General features: G+C 28.9%; 1 protein-coding gene and 1 pseudogene across 1 annotated transcript; one reads left to right on the top strand and one right to left on the bottom strand.

The window, feature by feature from the left end:
* Positions 1-1242: 1242 nt before the first annotated feature.
* LOC111300210 (uncharacterized) lies at positions 1243-4155 on the top strand. The gene is made up of 4 exons (XM_022895850.2): positions 1243-1423; positions 1871-1993; positions 3619-3738; positions 3897-4155. The coding sequence occupies exons 1-4, from the start codon at positions 1387-1389 to the stop codon at positions 3965-3967; spliced, it is 351 nt and encodes a 116-aa protein (XP_022751585.1). The 5' UTR covers positions 1243-1386; the 3' UTR covers positions 3968-4155.
* Positions 4156-7864: 3709 nt separating this feature from the next.
* LOC111300157 (uncharacterized) lies at positions 7865-17994 on the bottom strand (annotated as a pseudogene).
* Between the last annotated feature and the right edge of the window lie 1285 nt (positions 17995-19279).

Below are 19279 nucleotides of genomic sequence, written 5' to 3'. Positions count from 1 at the left end.
TTCTAGTTATTAAATAATAAATTTATATTCAACATTTAATTTTTTAGTAAATATAAAATGATTTTTATAATTTAAATTCAATACCTATCAAATTTAGTATTAAAAATTCAGTATTTAATTTTTTAGCACTTAATATTTTAGTTTATCAATCGGAAGCTAAATTTAGGCTTGTTAATTCTAACCCAAAAACCTATTTGAAGTAAAACTCGACTCAACCCAAATTTAGTTTATCATGTGTTTTTTTTTTTTTTGCTTTTTATTCCTAGGAGTTTCTCTTTTTTGTTCTGTCCTTTTTTTTTTAAATTATAGATGGTATTTAACATTTATTTTCTTTGGATAGATATCAAATATTATTTTTAAACATATTTATTTTTATGATTTTAAGAAAGCTAAAAAAATCAGACAATTCAATTTTAGTTTTCTCTAACTCGATCATCAAATTTGTAATTCCTCTAATTAATTATAAATAAAATTTCAAAATTATTTTATTGAATTTTACTAGCAATTTAAACTCATTGTACAGTTTGTACATATCTTTCTTGTCAAATGCACATATGTTTAAGTTTTATATTAATTTCAAACCCTAAATATTTTGTGATAAACATTCATTAATTTTTTTAGGGGTTAGTTTTACGATTTAAAAATTCGATATTTAAAAATAAGATCCAAGGTCATGTTAAAAATCTTTCAAACTTATAATAGTTTGAGTTTTTTTTTTTTTTTTTATAAATAATTATTTTCTTTCTTTGATTAGATTTTAATAAAAAATTTTATTTGTTTTTTAAAAAATGTATAAATTGTACATGCAAGCTAACATACGTGTGTGGTAAGATGCAAATATTATGTACATGACAAACCCCAAGAAACTTGTTATTTACAAGTATTTAGAGTCAGTAAAAGCAATTTCCTTATCATTAATTTTGCAATTTGATATTTCCTTTCGGCTAAATATTTTTTTGTCAGGGTGATAACTAATATTCCCAAACACCTCAAAAAAAAAGAAAAAAACCTCAATTTGTAATTCTCCCAAAAAAATATTTCAAATGATTGACCTAAAAGGGATTGAATTGCAAAGTTTGCTAAAATCTAGGATAAAATTATTAGAAGTCCAAAAAAAAAAAGAAAAAGTTAGATAGATGAATTAAAAAAGTCACGAACAAGGAACATGACAGCCAACCACCGCTCTCTATCGATGCACGATTTTTCTCTTATTATTATTATTTATCCAATCTTTAAAAATTTGATTTAACTCACCAGAAAACCTCAGGCCTTTTCACCGGAATCATTTCAATGAACAAGAATTTGCTCTGAAACAAATTGAAAAAAATTTGAACCTTTTTTGGGCTTTGAAAATTGTGAGTTTTTGGGCTTTAGAAGAAAAGCAGAATGGGCTGTGCTGGATCGACGCCGGCCAAAGGAGACGGTGAGGCTTACCTTTTTCCTTTTTTTTTTCCCTGAATTTTCTGTTTGGTTACTGTGAAAGTGATATGGAAAATTTGAAGCTTGCCTAGAGAACAATGACAACGTATTTGAATTGTTTGAGCTTAAGAAAAATTCACTAAGAAAATTTTGCGATATTTTCTAAGCAGGTAAAAGGCTGCTGCTTGAATTTAACTTTTTTTTTTTATTTCAAATTTTAGTTTTCTTTTTTTAGTAGTCATTTGCTTTTGGAATGTTTTGTTGATTTAAGTTTTCAATGGCATTTTAGGAGTTGTAACTATATTATTTATTTACTATTACTATTTTTTATTTTGCTTTTACGTTTGGAGAAACAATAAATTCATTCATGTGGGACTTTTTTATTATAATCCCAAATGTTGTTTCATCTTCAAAAGAGTTTGTTTTTTTTTTTTTCTTTTGTCCCCAACAGTGAATGTGAAAAAGATCCGGAAGCCTAAACCCTGGAAACATCCTCAGCCGATAACAAAGTCTCAACTTGTGCAGATGCGTGAAGAGTTTTGGGACACTGCTCCTCATTATGGTGGCAGGAAAGGTACTTACCTATAACCACTAATGACTTTGTTATTACAAATCAACTGTTAATTATTCGCAATTTTGACTAACAAATTTTGTTGATCTTGACTTGGCCAAATAAGGAGAAACTATGAAATTGCTTAAACACTGAGTGGATAATCTGATAAAGGAAACTAAAACACCCATATGCATACCTAGTTATGAGGTTGAATCCTTTTTTTGAGGGAAAACTGAATCAGACTGAAGTTAGACCAACAACTGTAAATGTGAAATGCTTGTACTTGGATATTCGGATTCATGTAGCAAGGTAGTTTCTTGTTCATAATTTAAATTGTTACATCCCCTGTGCCAAATAAAATTAAGATTGGATTATGTTTGTAATAATACTTAAAGCATGCATTGCATAAATCAACTTAAACCTGAAACTTATAATTGTAGACTAGGCAGCCCAGATTAATTTCAAGTTTTTCTACCCCAAAAGGAAAAGAAAAGAAAAACTGACACAAAGACATGAATGTTGAGCTGGCTTTAGGTTCCCCTTTGCAGTCTTCTTTTGAATGTTGAGAACTAAGGACATTGCTAATAGGAGGCTTTAGGTTTAATTTCTTTATGATGAGAAATTTACATCAGCTTTCAAACAAGCCAACAGTCTATCAAAAACATTAATTCTGAGATGGTTTATCTAAACATTATGGATAACTTAGATTTAATGTTCGATTGGCCTGAGTAAAGTTACTAATGGGAACTAAAGGTATCATTTGATGGTTCACCATGGATGTGACTGTCTAATTAAACTTTGATATTTAGGAGTTTTGGATAACAGTATTAAATCCCACTTAAAATACAAAGGCTGGCTAAGTTGTACTGAGTGAACATATGTTTTATAAGAACAGCTTTTTTAGCTACGCTTATTTCAATTAAAATCAGGTCTTACTAAAAGCCTTAAATGATTTTTTGCAAATCACTAGATTAAGCATACAAGCTCACAATACTTAACTTCAGTAGTTGGCATTCTAATGTTTGACTACTGGTTGTCAGATGGATATAGAACCAAGGGAGAAAAAGGGAGAAATAGAATTACATGAGAATCAAAGAGGAAGAAGAGCAAGAACTTAGGGGTGAATTAGAAGAAATGGATGAAGGAAAAATGAGAACCAAGGGGGATACCTCAATTCTCAAATCTCAGTAATTCGAAGCTGAATGCCAATAACCAAAAAAAGTATATGTAAGTACAAGGCACACAACTTCAACATAAATCCAAAGTTCGAAATATATCACAGTTAATTAAACTCTAATAAAACTCCAACTTGGTTCTCTATCAAAGATTCTGTGGAAGATTATATTTCTGGCTTGAGGAGGTTTATAAAACTCTTTTTCGTTTACAATATAGAAAAAAAACATGACAGGCTGTACGTCTTGAATTCCCGGAATCAACAAAAAATCTGGTTACTTTGCTTAAATGCAATCTAGTTTTACTGTAGAATAGACCATCAGTAGTAAGTGATTCGAAGTAATTCAACAGGTAATTTCTTGGTAGCCTTCTACTTCCAATATAACTTATTCTCTTGACTCTGCATAAAAGTAAATAATGTGGTTATTCTTTCACGTGGGTCGGAAACTTAATGTTGACTTCCTGGACACCAGAGATCTGGGATGCACTTCGAGCTGCTGGTGAAGCTGATCTAACCCTTGCTCAAGCTATCGTGGACAGTGCAGGGATCATAGTGCAAAATGCTGATTTAACTGTCTGCTATGATGAAAGAGGTAAACAAACTTTGCTGCATCAAATTTTTTGATTATTATTTTAGCCTCCTTTCAATACCATTATGATTCAACCTCCTTGACAACTATCAACTTAGAAAATGCTGCTTTCTAAGCTTGAAATTTCTTCTAACATGCCTTACACCAACTCTTGTTTGCAGGTGCCAAGTATGAACTACCAAAGTATGTTTTGAGTGAGCCAACCAACTTGATCCGAGAAAGTGGAAAATAGAGAGAATGCTGAGTGCAATGTATGCAAGGTTGAATGTAAATCATGTATATTATTCTCTCAATCTTCTTTGAAATCCTTTATAAACTCTGCGCCACTTTTGTGCCTTCTTAACTTGTGACTTTCAACGTTTACTAGGTTGCTCTAAGTTTCTCTGATGAAATGATCAAGGGCATAAACATTGGTTTGAATTGAGCAAGACGTCTTGGTTTTTCTCTGACGAATCTCAACTTGAAGATTTTATATATAATATTTTGGCATAAGAGTAAAAAAAAAGCCCTCAAACAAAAATCAATATTCATTTAAGCTCGTGAAAATTGCAATCAATTAAGTTATGAATTTTTTATTTTGAATCAATTGAATTTTTAAATATTTATTTTTATTTAATTGAATTTATATATATTTATTCAATTAAGCTCTGGATTGGACGAAAGAGTTAATTATTTTTTCTTTAATAAGAGTTCAATTAATAAAATATATATGTTTGAGATTTAATTGATTGAAAAAAAATTAAAAACTTAAATGATTATTGAATTTGAATGCAGAGATTAGTTTTACTCTTTTACCTAATATATTTTATGATGAGATTTTACCAAAACCCAAGTAGCAAACAAAACGATTTTGATTTTGGTTATCCAAATAAGACTTCATTTGTTTCATTGAAAATAATTTTTGTAAAATAATTTTTGCATTTTTACATATTTATTTTATAAAAAATTAATTAGTTAATGAAAAATAATTTATTAGTAACAGAAAATAAGGTAAATTTTTTAAAATTTGTCTTCTTTTTTTCAGGAAAAACAATTTCTGAAGCAAAACTGTTTTATGAATAAAATTACTTATTAATGTAATTGAGCATAATTTTACTAAGTCAAACCTTGCACATGATTTTTTTAACTCAAACTTAATTTGATCTAACTCAAAATATTATTATATCAATAAATAATATTTTACTTAAAAAATTAAAATATTAATATTAAAAGTCTTTAATATTTTAATTTTAGATACTTTTATAGTTATACTCGCAAGATTTTGAATATAATATTTTAAGTTCGAAATTGATTGATCGTACTTGAAATATTATTATATTAACAAAAATATTTTATTTAATTTTAATTAAAAATTAAAATATTAACATTAAAAATCTTTTTATATTTCAATTTTAGATATTTTTATTTGTGTATTATTAAACGTAAATATTTTTAGTATTTCAATAATAAATAGTATTATTTATTATTTTAATAATAAATAATAACATATAGAATAATATATTTATTATTTTAATAATTCATGTTAAATAATATAATAATATTATTTTCCTATATATGAAAATTTTTAATAATTTCTTTTTATTTTTTAGTTTAAACTATATCATTTTATATTTTACTTATTATGGTATTTATATTACTATTTTAATAATTAATAAAAATAAAAAATATTTTTGTTATGATTTAATAATAGATACTGTTAATATAAAACATAAATATTTTAATAGTATAAATATTTTAATAATATATATTACTATTTTAATATTAGTAGAAATAATATTTTAAGAGTAGTAATACTGTTTTAGATATTTTAAAATATTAATATAAAGAATAATAAATAGTTTTATTTAAAGTATTTTTATATTAATATATAATATTTTAATATTAAATATTATTATTAAAATATAATTATTCTTAAATATTAATAATTTTAATAATAAATAATTTCAATATACTTTAATAATAAATAATTTTAAATACTTTAATAGTTATATTAATATTATTTGAAAATTTTTTTTAAAAAAAAAACAACCTAACAATAAAAAATATTTTTCATTAATTCATGCAAGCAACAAAAATTTTTACTTTTTTAAAAAATATAAATATTTTTCAAAATATATTTTTTAAAAATAAATTTCTACAAAATAAACAGAGCCTAAAACTAAAATAACTAGTTGAATCGACAGAATTATGCGTTGGCATAATATCTCATTTTAGAGCATTGCTAAGTTTTGTATAAGTTAATTATATTTTTGGTGCCTAAATTTTGGAAAGTATACAAATTGGTATCTAAAATAAAAAAGTATAATTTGTACCTTAATTTTTCAAGGGACAATAACTCATTTAGTCCTAGAACTTTTATAATTTTTTTAATGTGGTACTTAAATTAAAATTTTTTTTAATCAGATACTGAAATTTAATTTCTATAGATTAAATTACCCAAACTCTTAATACCATTTGAATAATATTGATGTTACACTTAAATACAGACATAGATGACACATGATACCATGTGGTAGAAATGTTGTTGTGATGTCATTTTTAAAAAATAAAAAAATAAAAACCTTCTTTTAGAAATTTTATTTTAATTTTTTTATTTTTTAAAAATAACATGTGATAGCCATAACTCAAACCACATAATAGTCACGTATTATTTACGTCAATATTTAAATACTACATTAGCATTACTATAACATGTTATGGAGTTGAGATAATTTAATATATGACAATGAAATTTAGGTATTAATTAAAAATTTTTTTGTTTAAGTATCACACTAGAAAATGTGCAATAGTTCAAGGGATAAATGGAGTATTATCCCAACTTTCAAATAATATATTATTTTAGTTCAAATTTTACTATTGTTAATTTAATTCGTCTATATAGTATCTAATCAATACAATTTTATTATATGTATGTTATTTGTTAAATAAAAGTATTAAATATTTTGTAAAATTTTCATCATGTGGATATCATGCGATAAATAATAATTGATCAATCCTAAACAATTTTTACTGCTTAGGTAAAAAATATATTTTATATCTTTTTTATAGAAAAAATGTTTATAATATATCTTGTGGATACATAATTTGATAACATTTATCAAATATCTTATATATAAATTGATATGATCAGTGAGATTACAATTCATGCTAACATAATATATAATTGGAAAATTAAGAATGCAAATTATACTTTTTATGAAAGTTCAAGATGCAAATTGTATATATATATTTTTTAGATATCAATTTATACAATTTTTTTTTTCAAAACTCAAAATTATAATTAACTCTTTCTGTGTATGTTTGAGATTACGTGTTCTTTTCTTTTCAACACCTTGCTTCTCTGTCCTTTCACTACGTCTTTTATTTCAATTTTTTGTGGCATAAGGGTAAGAATAAGGGTGGTAGAGTTCGAGCTCCCACATTAAATGTTTTAAAGATTTTTTAACCACTAAATCAATAAGCTGAAGACTTACTTTGTCTATTTGGATGGCCTTTTTCCGCAAAATATAAACCAACGGACGGTCTAATTCCTGGGGTGTTGATTTCACAACCCATTAATGTCCTTATAAAGTATATATTTTCTTATGAGTTGGTCTTTGTTTTCTTTCTGCATCAAACAAACTTGAATGGCACTTCCCTGTTTGATATGTATTTGCATGTTTGTGTTTTAACTGTACCTGTTTCTATGTACTTTTGGCTTAGATGAAAATTTTTTTCTTTTAAGAATAAACTATGTTATGATTGTAGATAATATGATTCCCTGGCAACAGTGAGAACCAGTGGGTAAATCTCTCATCATTTGGCCGTTTGACTGAAGAATTTTTTCCGGAAGCTTAATTTTTGTGGAAAGCTATTAGTATCTGTCATTGATTAAGATATGAACCCGTGAAGAATTCGTTGAGGTGCTACTCTTCATTCCAAAAGCCACCAAGATGTGTTTCTTCATGTTAAATCCGTCTTTAAAAGGCTTCTACCAAACTATCCTCGAGTAGGATTTACTTAAAACAGAATCTGCATATTCTCAGAACTAGCAGATGAAGATGCAAATTGAGAAAAACATATATATATATATCTTCAAAATAATCCATTTTAAATTATACATGAAGATACTTGATGTCTGTTAGAGCAACCTTTGATTAGCTCAAAGCTCATACAAAAAGTGAAGACGCTTTGACATCACTTTGATCAAATCCTTTTGAAGAAAGATAGAATGTTGCCTTGCTTAGGATCCTTTGCATTTCCAGCTTTCTTGTTACCGGCTCTGCCTCCGGGATTAGATGGTGCAGTGCTTCCAACTGCAGGCCTGCAATCAACAATTCAAACAGTTAGGTCACACTGATACCTTAGCTATTAATTTTCCACTAAAAGAGTGAAATGAGATAAAAGATATAGAGAATAGGAACAAAGATAGTCCTCAGCGAAGGCAAGCAATCTCATTGAAAGCATAGCCTAGAAACTATCAATGTTTCAATTGCTTGAACTAGCAAAAGAAAACAAGATGCAGCACAAAAGCACCCAAAATAAATTTATGCATTGCAGTAAGGACCTATATACAACCACCCAACCCCCCTTTCTCCCTCCTTACAATTTAACAGGATCACAATCCACTTCAAGATGTATGTTAACTATGAATTATCCTTAAAAGTTAAAAAATGCAATACAAGCTGTAATTTCATCTTTTTGTTCCGGTAAAGATTGTTACCACTCCCTCGTAGGACCTAGTATTTTAGCAAATAACTGTTGGGATTTATCTTTTTTTGTTCTCATGCCTGGCAGGACGAAAGGAGAAGAAACAAAGAAACAGAGAGATTATATGGAACATCCCAAGTGAGAATCCTCCAACAAAAAAAAAAAAAATCATATTTGGGATGGTGAGTTTCAAATAACTAGGATGCTGACTGAATTACCAAGAATGTACTAATAATAATGTGATAAAGAGGACAGATTATACAAGAATAAAGGAGGCATCTTTCTCTCATTTAGGGGGATTTTCTAAGAAATTACTTTTTACTTAATAATTTTTATTTTTTTCCTTTTCCATTTTTTTCTGAATGCAGCAGAAGAGGATAAGGTATCCTGGAATCACTTCCCGGACCTAGTAACCACTATAACTAAACAGAATGCTTATTAGCAGGCACATACAGTAAAAACCAAACAGCTGCAAGTTTTTCAGACAAGGATGTGTTTCATTAGACATGATAATTATGACAGTGCACTTCTGCTAAAAGAAAAAATGAGAACAAGCAAAAAAATAAAAAAAAATAAAATGAAGAGAAAATAGCATTAACCAGTTATTAGTATTTGTGACAGTATTGGTCTCAGCATTGGTTGTTCCATTTCCAACTTTCTTTTCCTCTGTCTCCTCCCATTCCCCAACTACCTCATTTAATAATATTAACATGGACAGGAATATATATATATATATATATATATTTATTTATTTATATACAAGAGTACATATTCTGTTGAATTTAACACTACTAATACTGCTTTATCCAATTTACTGCATTTAAGTGGGAAAAAAGGGGATACATAAGCACAAATACCAATTTCCACATATATCACGGAAAGCAAGATGTACAAAACTATTCAAGTAAAATTTTACAGTGGTCAAATTTAAATTTGGCATATCCCTGAGAAAAGTTAATTGCATTAGCAAAACTGTAGGCATTGAAGGAACTTGAGAAGAGTATACCATTGGCATGAACTAAATAATGTAGCATGATGACATATAAACTTTGTTTTCAGTATTTCAAATCCCAATTGACCTAAGAAAGAGCAGGTAGTGAAATTATCTAAATTGGATGATGCACTGAAAAAGAAAAAAGGAAAAATGGCACTCTTGTACAGAGGCTTGTCATTGTCTTTACCTTCTCTCCCACGGTCATCAATTCGTCTCTTCAACACTTTTCTCCTTTTAGGTGAATTTGGTGCAGCATCAGTCACTTTATCCTTCTTGCCATGATCAGTTTCAGGAAGGTGATTTTAAAGCTTAACCGAAGAGGAATGTCTACCATTTGTGCTTTTGCTGACAAGTGAAGTTTGTTCCCCCGGCAATCTGTTGGGTTCTCTGTTAGTACACTCTTCCTTAACCATTACTTTGGCTTGTCGACAATCAAATTGGGCCTCTCAGGAAAAAAAGTTCTAGAATTTTGTTCGGAAACTAAAGATGATTTCCTTTTAGGGGGATCAGGTGAAGTAAGATTGACAGCATCTTCATATTCATCTTCATCTGAGAAATCAAAAACTACCCTCCATTTCCTATAGCCTTCACCATTAGAAGCTCTCCGTTTCCTCCGTTTCTTGGCATCAACGTCACTTATCTCATCATCTACTGCTTCATGACCACGAATTTGTGCATCTGCACTAACTAATAATTTAAAAAGAAATTACAGAAATAAGAAAATGAATCACATAAGAATATGAAACGTGTTGTAGAGAAGAAAAAATTAAATGTTAGAACCACTCAAGTAATGTGAGTCCTAGGTTATTGAATATAGCTTCACTTTATAATTTATAGAATGCACATAAAAAATTCATATGCCAGGGAAACTCTACTACTCTAGTAATAAATCAAATGGAAACAAACCATTGGGATTTTGGATGGAATCACTGTCATCTGCTGGAACACCACTGGATTTTGGTTTTGTAGATGCACGACCCCATAAATTTGCTAATGAACCTCCACTTCCAGTGGAGCTTTTATCATTCTAGCCTTTCTTTTTATTATAAGGCGAGGAAGGAATTTTATCTTTATCAGCAGAAGGCTTGCCGGCCAGATCATGGACTTCTCTGCCAATACTTTCGCTTTTGACATCTTTTACCACACTGGGAGGATGCTGAGCAACTTTTGAGCTTGATTGCTGAACTTTATTTTGTTGAGACGGTAAAGCGGCATTACTTGGGGCAGAATTATGTTTGGACGGCCCTGAGATTCCCACCGTATTTGGCTGCGTAGCTGCCCGCAACCCTTGCGGGAGTTCCATCAACATTGTGCTTGATAAATGAAGTTGAAATCCCACAGAACCTGGTGAAAACATTAGAGCCAAGAGATACACATTACGCATAGAGTCTTCAAAATCTTTATCTGATTAAGGAACTAGCATGAAAAATTCTGCCAAGAGTTCATGAGTAAATGAGCTGACTCACATATCTCTTGAACTCACCGAACTACTTCCATCACACCCCTCCCCCAACCCAAAGGAACCACAAATGCAACATGGAATCTATTCTCTTCCTGTGCTGCAATGATCACTTTACAGAAGTAGGATACCTGTTATCTCTCAAGCAATTATCCACTGTGGTGGGCTGCTTGAAGAGCTCTTCAGCTTGTAAAAATTCAGCATTCCAAAGTGCAGCTAGATCCTTTGGGATGCAAGCTTGCACACTATACAGATGAACTCTGCACTTGCCATCATATATATTCACATGGAGAAGCCAATGGGTTGGTCTAAGATAACTTGCTAAGCAAAAGGAAACTAATATGAAGAAGCTTTAGCAGCCATGTTGAAAATGTGGCAGTTAAAATAAATGTAAAAGGCAATCCATCTTATTCATTGTATATACTTGCATATAAATTTCCATTGTCTATTCTGTTAAAATTATGAAAAATGAAAAATAGGCCAGTTGGTTAGTGAATTAAGATTTCTCATTAAAAAAAAAAAAAAGAATGAAACCAAGGCAATTTCTTTGAGCATAAAAGTCAGAAAGATAATGCAAGGAATCCTACATCATTTTTATCAAAATCTTCATCCAACCCCCTAAACTTTATACCATACAATGCCACCTTGGAACGTAATTACTATCTCATAAAATCAAAACTTACACTCCCAAATTCTAACATGTAAAATATTTGACAACCCTTTGACATTGTCGATCAAGTGTATAAAATAATATTCACTATCAATATATAAAATAATTTTTTTAATAGTAAATTCTTAGCGTCATGATTGTTAATTCTCGTGTCAAGAGAAACATTTACTTTAACGCATTTCATGGGTGAAAGAGTGAAAGATGATTTAAGAAATAATTAAAATTGTTGTTTGAAACCGCTAAGACAGTTACCTATTAAAATTTGGATTTTTTTTTCAAATTTATGCGAAAATAAAAAAGAACAGGTTGTTTTATTTAAAAAAAAAAAATTGAAAGGCCAACATCCCACATTTGTATTTTTTTTAATTAATCTTTTAAAGAAATTTTTTTATCAATTTACTAAGTTGATATTAGACCTGATAATTTATTTATTTATATCATGTAAAATATTAACAATTCATTTATTTGTGCTATAATTTATACGAAAATTATATATTATAATTTATATCACTCATGTCGTATAAAATATTAATAATTTGTGTATTTATATTATATTTTACATAAAAATTCTGTTACAATTCGCATCAATATGAAAATATAAAATATATATTTTTTATTTTGTTTAATTCATTTTTAAGTTTTACAAAAATTTTAAACCGTAAACCTTTGTGATTTTTTATATTATTTTCATATTATATCACTATATCATATTTTAAATTGTCAAAGTAATTGATGTTATTAAGTCTATGATATCCAATCCAATCAAACACATATAGATACATTATATATAGTATAGATCATATTTTCATTATTATGGCCAAGAATTGAACCCTCATAATAATAGTAGTAAGAGATTGGGATTTTACTTCTCAGTCTTAACGTTTTGTAGAAAAAATCATAATCTAATGATGAAAAGAAAATTACACAGATTTGAACTCCAAACTTAAAAATCTAAGCTAATAAGAGTAAGCATTACTTTCGCATATTTATTTATCAAAAGGCCTTGATGTCTTATAAAAGATTATTACTTGGGTAGCAAGTATCCTGACCACAGCTTACATGAAGAGAACATTCAGATTCAGAAACTCGAACAAGTTGCGAAAACATTTATAATAACAACAAAATATATATATCTATACATATATATATATATATATATTTCCAACAACATAACATACATCTTCAACTTGTGATAACAATGGCTATGTAGGCGAGCAACCCTTTCAAATTCGAGGTTGAAGCTGTGTAAAAATGTAGACCTCATCGAATCCCTTCCTGCATTCGCATACAATGAACATGTGGATGGTCTTGCATTCAAATATGAAGCGTTAATAATCTCGAAAGGATGGTATCAGCCTACCCAGCCTTCCCACAATAGGTGGGACTGTAATTATAAATAAGGTTGCCACGTACTTTTCAAGCAGGTGCCCTGTTTGGTGACTTCCTAGCCTCACTTCACCGGAAAAATGAAAATGACCTCAACTGCAAACAGATAAAGGTAACAGATAGTAGGTTACTGTAACAAGAAGTCCGCTGCTTAAACTTGCATTTACCATCCTCCACAATGGCTTTGTCAACTAGTTTAGAAATCCACTTTTCCTTTCTTTTCTTTTTTTCCTTTCATCTTTCTTATATTCGGAAAGTTACTGCCTTTCTTTTTTCAGCCAGAAAACTGCTTGCAGTCTCTCATGTTGAGAATGAAGTTCACATATTTCCCCTCCTTTTCCTTTCATTCTCGAAAATTTATCTTCTTATATCTTTACTATAATGAAATTACTAAAATTCATCAAAATTTCCTTTTAATCTTTCTTCCGTACCTACACCGTAGCATGAAGCAGAGCATATCCCACTAGCAACAAGACTTATGTTTAAGTGCAAGATTGTGCCTTAATAGAATGTGTCATAAATTCACTTTACTGTTCACTCAGTTGAAAGAATATAAAGAACAAACTATTAATAACTTCCTTTATTAACATTCCTAACTTAATTAAGAAGTTTGCAACATGTTGCGTCACTTCAATGGCATCTTCAGAGTGTGGAATCATTCTTGATCCCCATTCAAAAGCATTTTTCTGCAATTTACGTGGACAGACTATTCACATTGAAGTCGAATGTGTTGCTAGATCAAAGTATAACAAAACAATTTTGCAAACCAAGTTAAAAGGTCCGTGGGAAAGATGAGCAGAAGAAACAAACAAGTTAATAATAATAATAAAAAAAAGAGACCAATTCCTTATAGTTTGTCATACATTTGACTTTTAGTTTAGAAGAAAAATGATTTGGAAGTCAAATCTCATGCCAAAACTAGACTAAAGGGAAGAAATTAGTTAAATTAAATGCTACATTTTCTCATATGAAGAAAAGTCAAACAATTATAACTAAATAAAATATCCAAGTACCCTGGAGAAGAATGCTCCAAAAACACATTATTAGATTGCTTGCATCTTAAAAGGTTTTAGATTTGAATCATGGCAGTATGCTTTTCATTGAACTGATTATGCGATAGGAACACCTCTAAAATCTCAAAATTCCAAAAACTCAAACAGGATTCTAAAAATCCCATAAATAAAAATTTGAACCCCAAATTGAACCCAGAGAATTAAGCTTCTATGATTGCTTATTTTTACTGTTTGATTTCCCCCCTATCATCACAAATTCGAGTCTTTGATATAAGAATTCAGGCTATTTCAATTAGGAAAAAAGCTAATTCAATTGAATTTGTGATTGTTTCTATGATTTTATTTTCTCTTCAATCTTCCCTTTTTCAATGATTTAAGACTCAAGAATTCTTCAAAATATTTTATCATTAAATTCCAAAGATTGAATCCAAGAGTTTTCCTACAAATTATACGTTTCCTTTTTCAATTTTCTGATTTTTTTTCTTTTCTTTCTCTTTTTTGACTTTTTTGACTTTGACTTTGACTCTAACAAAGCCCATTTTCAATTTTGAAATTTTTTTTGAACAAAGAGTAATCTACAATTTAAATTTTTAAGTGAGAAATTTTTTTTAAAATAATCTTAACAAAAGTGCTAAGATGATATATATATATATTACTATTTTCTAATAAAAATAGAATTTTACTTATTTTCTCAATAAAATGTCTCGTAAATTTAAAACATTTTAAGTGAAAAATAGTAAAAATTAGAATAAAGGTTAGATAGAAAATATAAAAGAAAAGATAAAATTAAGAGATCATTCAATTAAGACAAATTTTAGGATAATATAAGATTAATTGGTATCATCTTTAAATTGACGTTATGGGGTACTAATATTTTTCTCTTATATAATCGAATTCTTAGACTTAGATATATTAAAAATATTAGAACCTATTCTTTTAGAAATCTGTAGTCAAACTTATAATGTCTTTAAAATGAATAAATTCATGTAAATAGCTAATTATACTTAATAAAATGTTTTATGGCAACTTTTATCTTTTGTGTCCAACAATCGAGTAATTGGACTTGCATGTTATGGCATTCCTAGGTCAAGAATTGTTTTTTACTATATTATGTTATACAGGAGTGATAAAGGTTCAGTTTAGTTATTTCAATTAATATCTAATATTACAGATTTTAAAAAATCAATCAAATTTGAATTGTACTCTATCGGTCTAGATAATCAAATTTTAAAAATTAATTTTTTAATTTTTATTATTATTTTAATATAATTTTTAATATATTTAAAAAAATTTAGATATTAAATAATTATTTTATTTTATAAAAATTTTAAAAATATATAAACTAACTACAAAAATATATAATTTGATTTAGTTTGAATATTTTGAATTTTCATTTTCTAATCCAAAAATCAAATCGAGCTAAATAGAAACATGTAATATATAAATTAAAATAAAATAAAAAAAACTGATATGAATTAAATTGAATATTACGATTTTAAATTGATTTTAAATTTTTTTATTTTATTCAACCTTAATACTATACTAGCAAAGAATCAAATTCAACCAATTCATTGACTTTTTTTTGCAAATAAAGCCACAACCTAGATTTAAAAAAATAAATTGTAAGTGTTAATATTTGAATTTATTAGATATCATTTTATAAAGATAAATAAATAATTTATTGATTTGTCATAATCGTGATAATACACAAACTTCATCTAATTATGAGGAAAATCACTTGCCTTTTCGTTTTAATAATATACAAAGTATGTATGCACGCATGAACCAGAGACACAGTCCAAATGATTCATTCACTTTTTTTAATAGATTAATTCTAACAAGATTGAGGTTCCATCCTTAACCCTTGCAAATTTTCCTTCTCCAATTTTCGTTAGTCCTTGACCTCCTATATATGTAAACAAATATGTATGCATATATGGTAACTTTATTCATGTGAAAATACTCGCAAATAAAATAGGATCTTTTATCAAATTATTGGTGTTTTAACACTTTATTTTGTATCACGCAAACGAGCAATCCATCACAATCGGAGTTCTCCTCTTTTCAGCATTAATTCGTTCTATGATACATAAATACATACGTGTATATATATATATATATATATATATATAATTAAGATAACCAATGCAAATGACAAAGAAAGGACTGTTAAATTTGTAAAATAGAAACGTATTCGTTATATTCGATACATATTATCAACATATAACAAATGCTGATTTTAAGATTAGACCAAAAACACTTAAAAGGTCAAGCAAGCCATTCTTTAATTTAGGGAATGGTCTTTAATCCAATTTCCCATGCATAGGAAGAGGCTTCATATAAATCGTCTGATCCTTAGTTAATTATTAATAAAAAAATTCCAAATAACAAGATTTGAGTAAATTCCATTAGTGGTCTGTAATAATTTTTGCAAATTTTCAGTTTCTTCTTGTAACCTAAAAAAGTTGATTTTTTTCATCTAATTTTTTTATAGGGGGATGTTAGGATGCATATTGAGATTAGAAGAAGAGATTATAGATATTAAGATTCAAATTTTAAATTTAATAAAAATTATTTTTTAAAATAATTGCATGAACCAACTGAAATCATAAATTTATTATATATTTATTAATTTGTTTTAAATTCATGATTCATCCAAAATAAATTACCTACAGTTAAAATTTTGATGGAATTTGCCATGTGTATTTCCACTAAAGAGTTACATCACAAAATGTATAGACACATGGCAAATTTTGACCATGTTCATGGAATTTCTAACAAAGTATTGACGGATGAATGGATTTAGAATAAATTATAAAATTATGAATAAAAAAATCTAGTTTTTTTAATTCTCGAATGAATATAAAATATTTATTACAAAAAATAAAAACTAATGTTGTAATATTATTTAAATATATAAGAGTTTTTACTACATGAACAATTGAAGTAACGCCATTTTTTTTTTTTTTTATATGCAGGATGGGTGTAGTTCATGAAAAAAATAACTTCAACTAAGATGGTCACGCTTAATATTTCAAGCAGAACACAAATACTTATTCAGAAGCCTTCTAATCGATTCTTGATAGCAACCGTATTCTAACAAACACCTGTTCAGTTGTCTCTTCCCTATTATACAACCTATGTTCCTTTTTCTCCATGCTTGATTTATACAAGCACTCCAAGCAATTCGCAAAATAAGACAGAACTTTGCTTATATTTTGGGGACCAGACGCCTTGCATGGTAAAATTATATCATGTACCATTTACGACGATTGAACAGATCGATCGGTTCCTTTGATTTTCCATTTCCCTCCTCGGAAGTGATAACTGGTCGGTACCTTCGATTTTGCATATCCCTTCTCGAAGTGATAACTGGTCGGTACCTTTGATTTTGCATATCCCTCCTCGGAAGTAATGGTGAAGCGTATTTCACTAATTCGTCAACCTCGTCGGAGTTGTTGGTGCATATTTGTCCTTCATTCCGTATCTTTGGTAGTTTCATCACCTCCGCGGCCGCGTAGTTTGGATTGGTTATGTTTAGCTCATCAAAGGCAATCGCAAGGTCCTTTTGGGTAAGCAATCCTTTCTTCGCATACTTCGTAATATTGGTTCTAAAATCACTGTCTGATCTGGTGTTGAAATCCCTAACATAAGCTGAAGTAGAGGTAGCTGGGAGAGGCCGTAAATAGCCCGAAGCATTCAAAAAATCTAAATCAGCTGAAATAAAACTGTCAGATCGGATATTGAAACCTCGTGGGACACGCGCTTGGCTTCTAATTTTGGTTCCCAATGATCCGATGTTGGAATCCAGACCAGAAGGTGAAATGAAAGTAGCTGCGTGGCCTGTACTTGTGGATTCCCGATCACTGCCTTTATCTGTTTGGTTTGGATTAGTGTTTAGGTTAAGGTTTTGGTTATCCGTAGAATCCCACCCACCTATTTGGCTTGTAGAGTTATCACATCCACGAAATTGCTCTGGCTCAGCGTTTGGGTTAAGGTTTTGGTTATGCATTGAGTTAAGGTTTGGGTTAGGGTTTGGGCTAGACATCCTATCTAAAATCAATTGAGCGTTAAGTCGTGTATTTTAGTGGCTTGAGATGAGGTTACGGATCACTTTTGAGAGGCTTGGCCGTGGTTGGAGGGAGGGAGGCGATTTATATGTCTCGGGAGCTATGATTTATGATCTTTGCCCCCAACTTGTTTTGAAAGGACGTAAAGAAGACGCAAAGAATGTACTTTAGTGAAGAACAAAGAAAAAGAATATATTCCAACGCGTTTCTTGAATTGTTCGGGTTGCAATAAATGTTCCATCCTATGATAAGAGAAGAAAGATCTCACTTGAAAATAAAATCGCAAAAAAATTAATATTTAATAGACATGGAATAATATAATTTTAAATTATAAAAAATTTAATATTTGATAGACATGAGATAATATAACTTTAACAAGTTTTATGATGAAAATAAAAATGCATCACATGATAAACTTGAAAAAAGTAATAGATAATAGAGTCAGAGCTTGATATTATCTTAAATATTATATTTAAAATTAATTGATAATAAGTAAAAAAATTTAATTTAAATATAAAATTATAAATATTAAATATTTAATAAATATAAGATAATATCAGTTTACTAAATTGATTTTGAAAGAACAATTCATAATCATGCATTTGCCGAAAGGCATTAGATCCTTTTCTCACCCTTTTTTATAAGTATATATTCTTCCAGACGAGACTTGGAAAGTTCACCTTAGGATGAGAATCTAATGCTTTCCAATCTCAATTTCAACAAGAATAAAAAAGTTTCGTCCCTACTTTCGACCAGAGCCGCACATTAGAAAATTATAGAATTAATGTAATTTTGTACAATATCTTTATATTTTCATAGTAGAAGATGTTGTCTGCGCTAAACGACGGCTTTAGTAACAAATAGTAATTTTTTTAATTTAATTTTCAACAACAATGTTAAAAGGAAGTAGGGAGACTCGAATATGATTTTTTGAGTAAGGGTTTTTGCATAATTTTCGAAAAGCTATAGGATGGTATCGACATTTTTGCCCCATGTTTAGAAGGCAATATCTTTTTGTTTCCATGGGACTAAATAATTAGATTGGCATATATTAATGGACAATAGATTTATTAATCCAAATCAGGGTTCCCATAAGCTTATTTGTTTTTGGTGCAATTGTTCCCAAAAGCATTGGCATAAGCTAAACTGACTATTTATTAATTACTGATAGTTTTCTGGGCGTGGTGACCGACTGTTATGCTGAAAGCTTGTTGGATGATTGACTTAGAAGATACAGTGACCTATAATACGACAAACGGTCGA

This window comes from Durio zibethinus, chromosome 18 (genome assembly GCF_047325235.1).
Source record: "Durio zibethinus cultivar Kanyao isolate XHJ-2024 chromosome 18, ASM4732523v1, whole genome shotgun sequence".
NCBI lineage: Eukaryota > Viridiplantae > Streptophyta > Magnoliopsida > Malvales > Malvaceae > Durio > Durio zibethinus.
This window is presented reverse-complemented; position numbering and strand designations above follow the sequence as displayed.

Coding starts and splice junctions, on each gene's coding strand:
- LOC111300210 (XM_022895850.2), top strand. CDS start 1,387: ATGGGCTGTGCTGGATCGACGCCGGCCAAAGGAGACG. Junction 1,424..1,870: donor GACGCCGGCCAAAGGAGACG/GTGAGGCTTACC, acceptor TGTCCCCAACAG/TGAATGTGAAAAAGATCCGG. Junction 1,994..3,618: donor TCATTATGGTGGCAGGAAAG/GTACTTACCTAT, acceptor CCTGGACACCAG/AGATCTGGGATGCACTTCGA.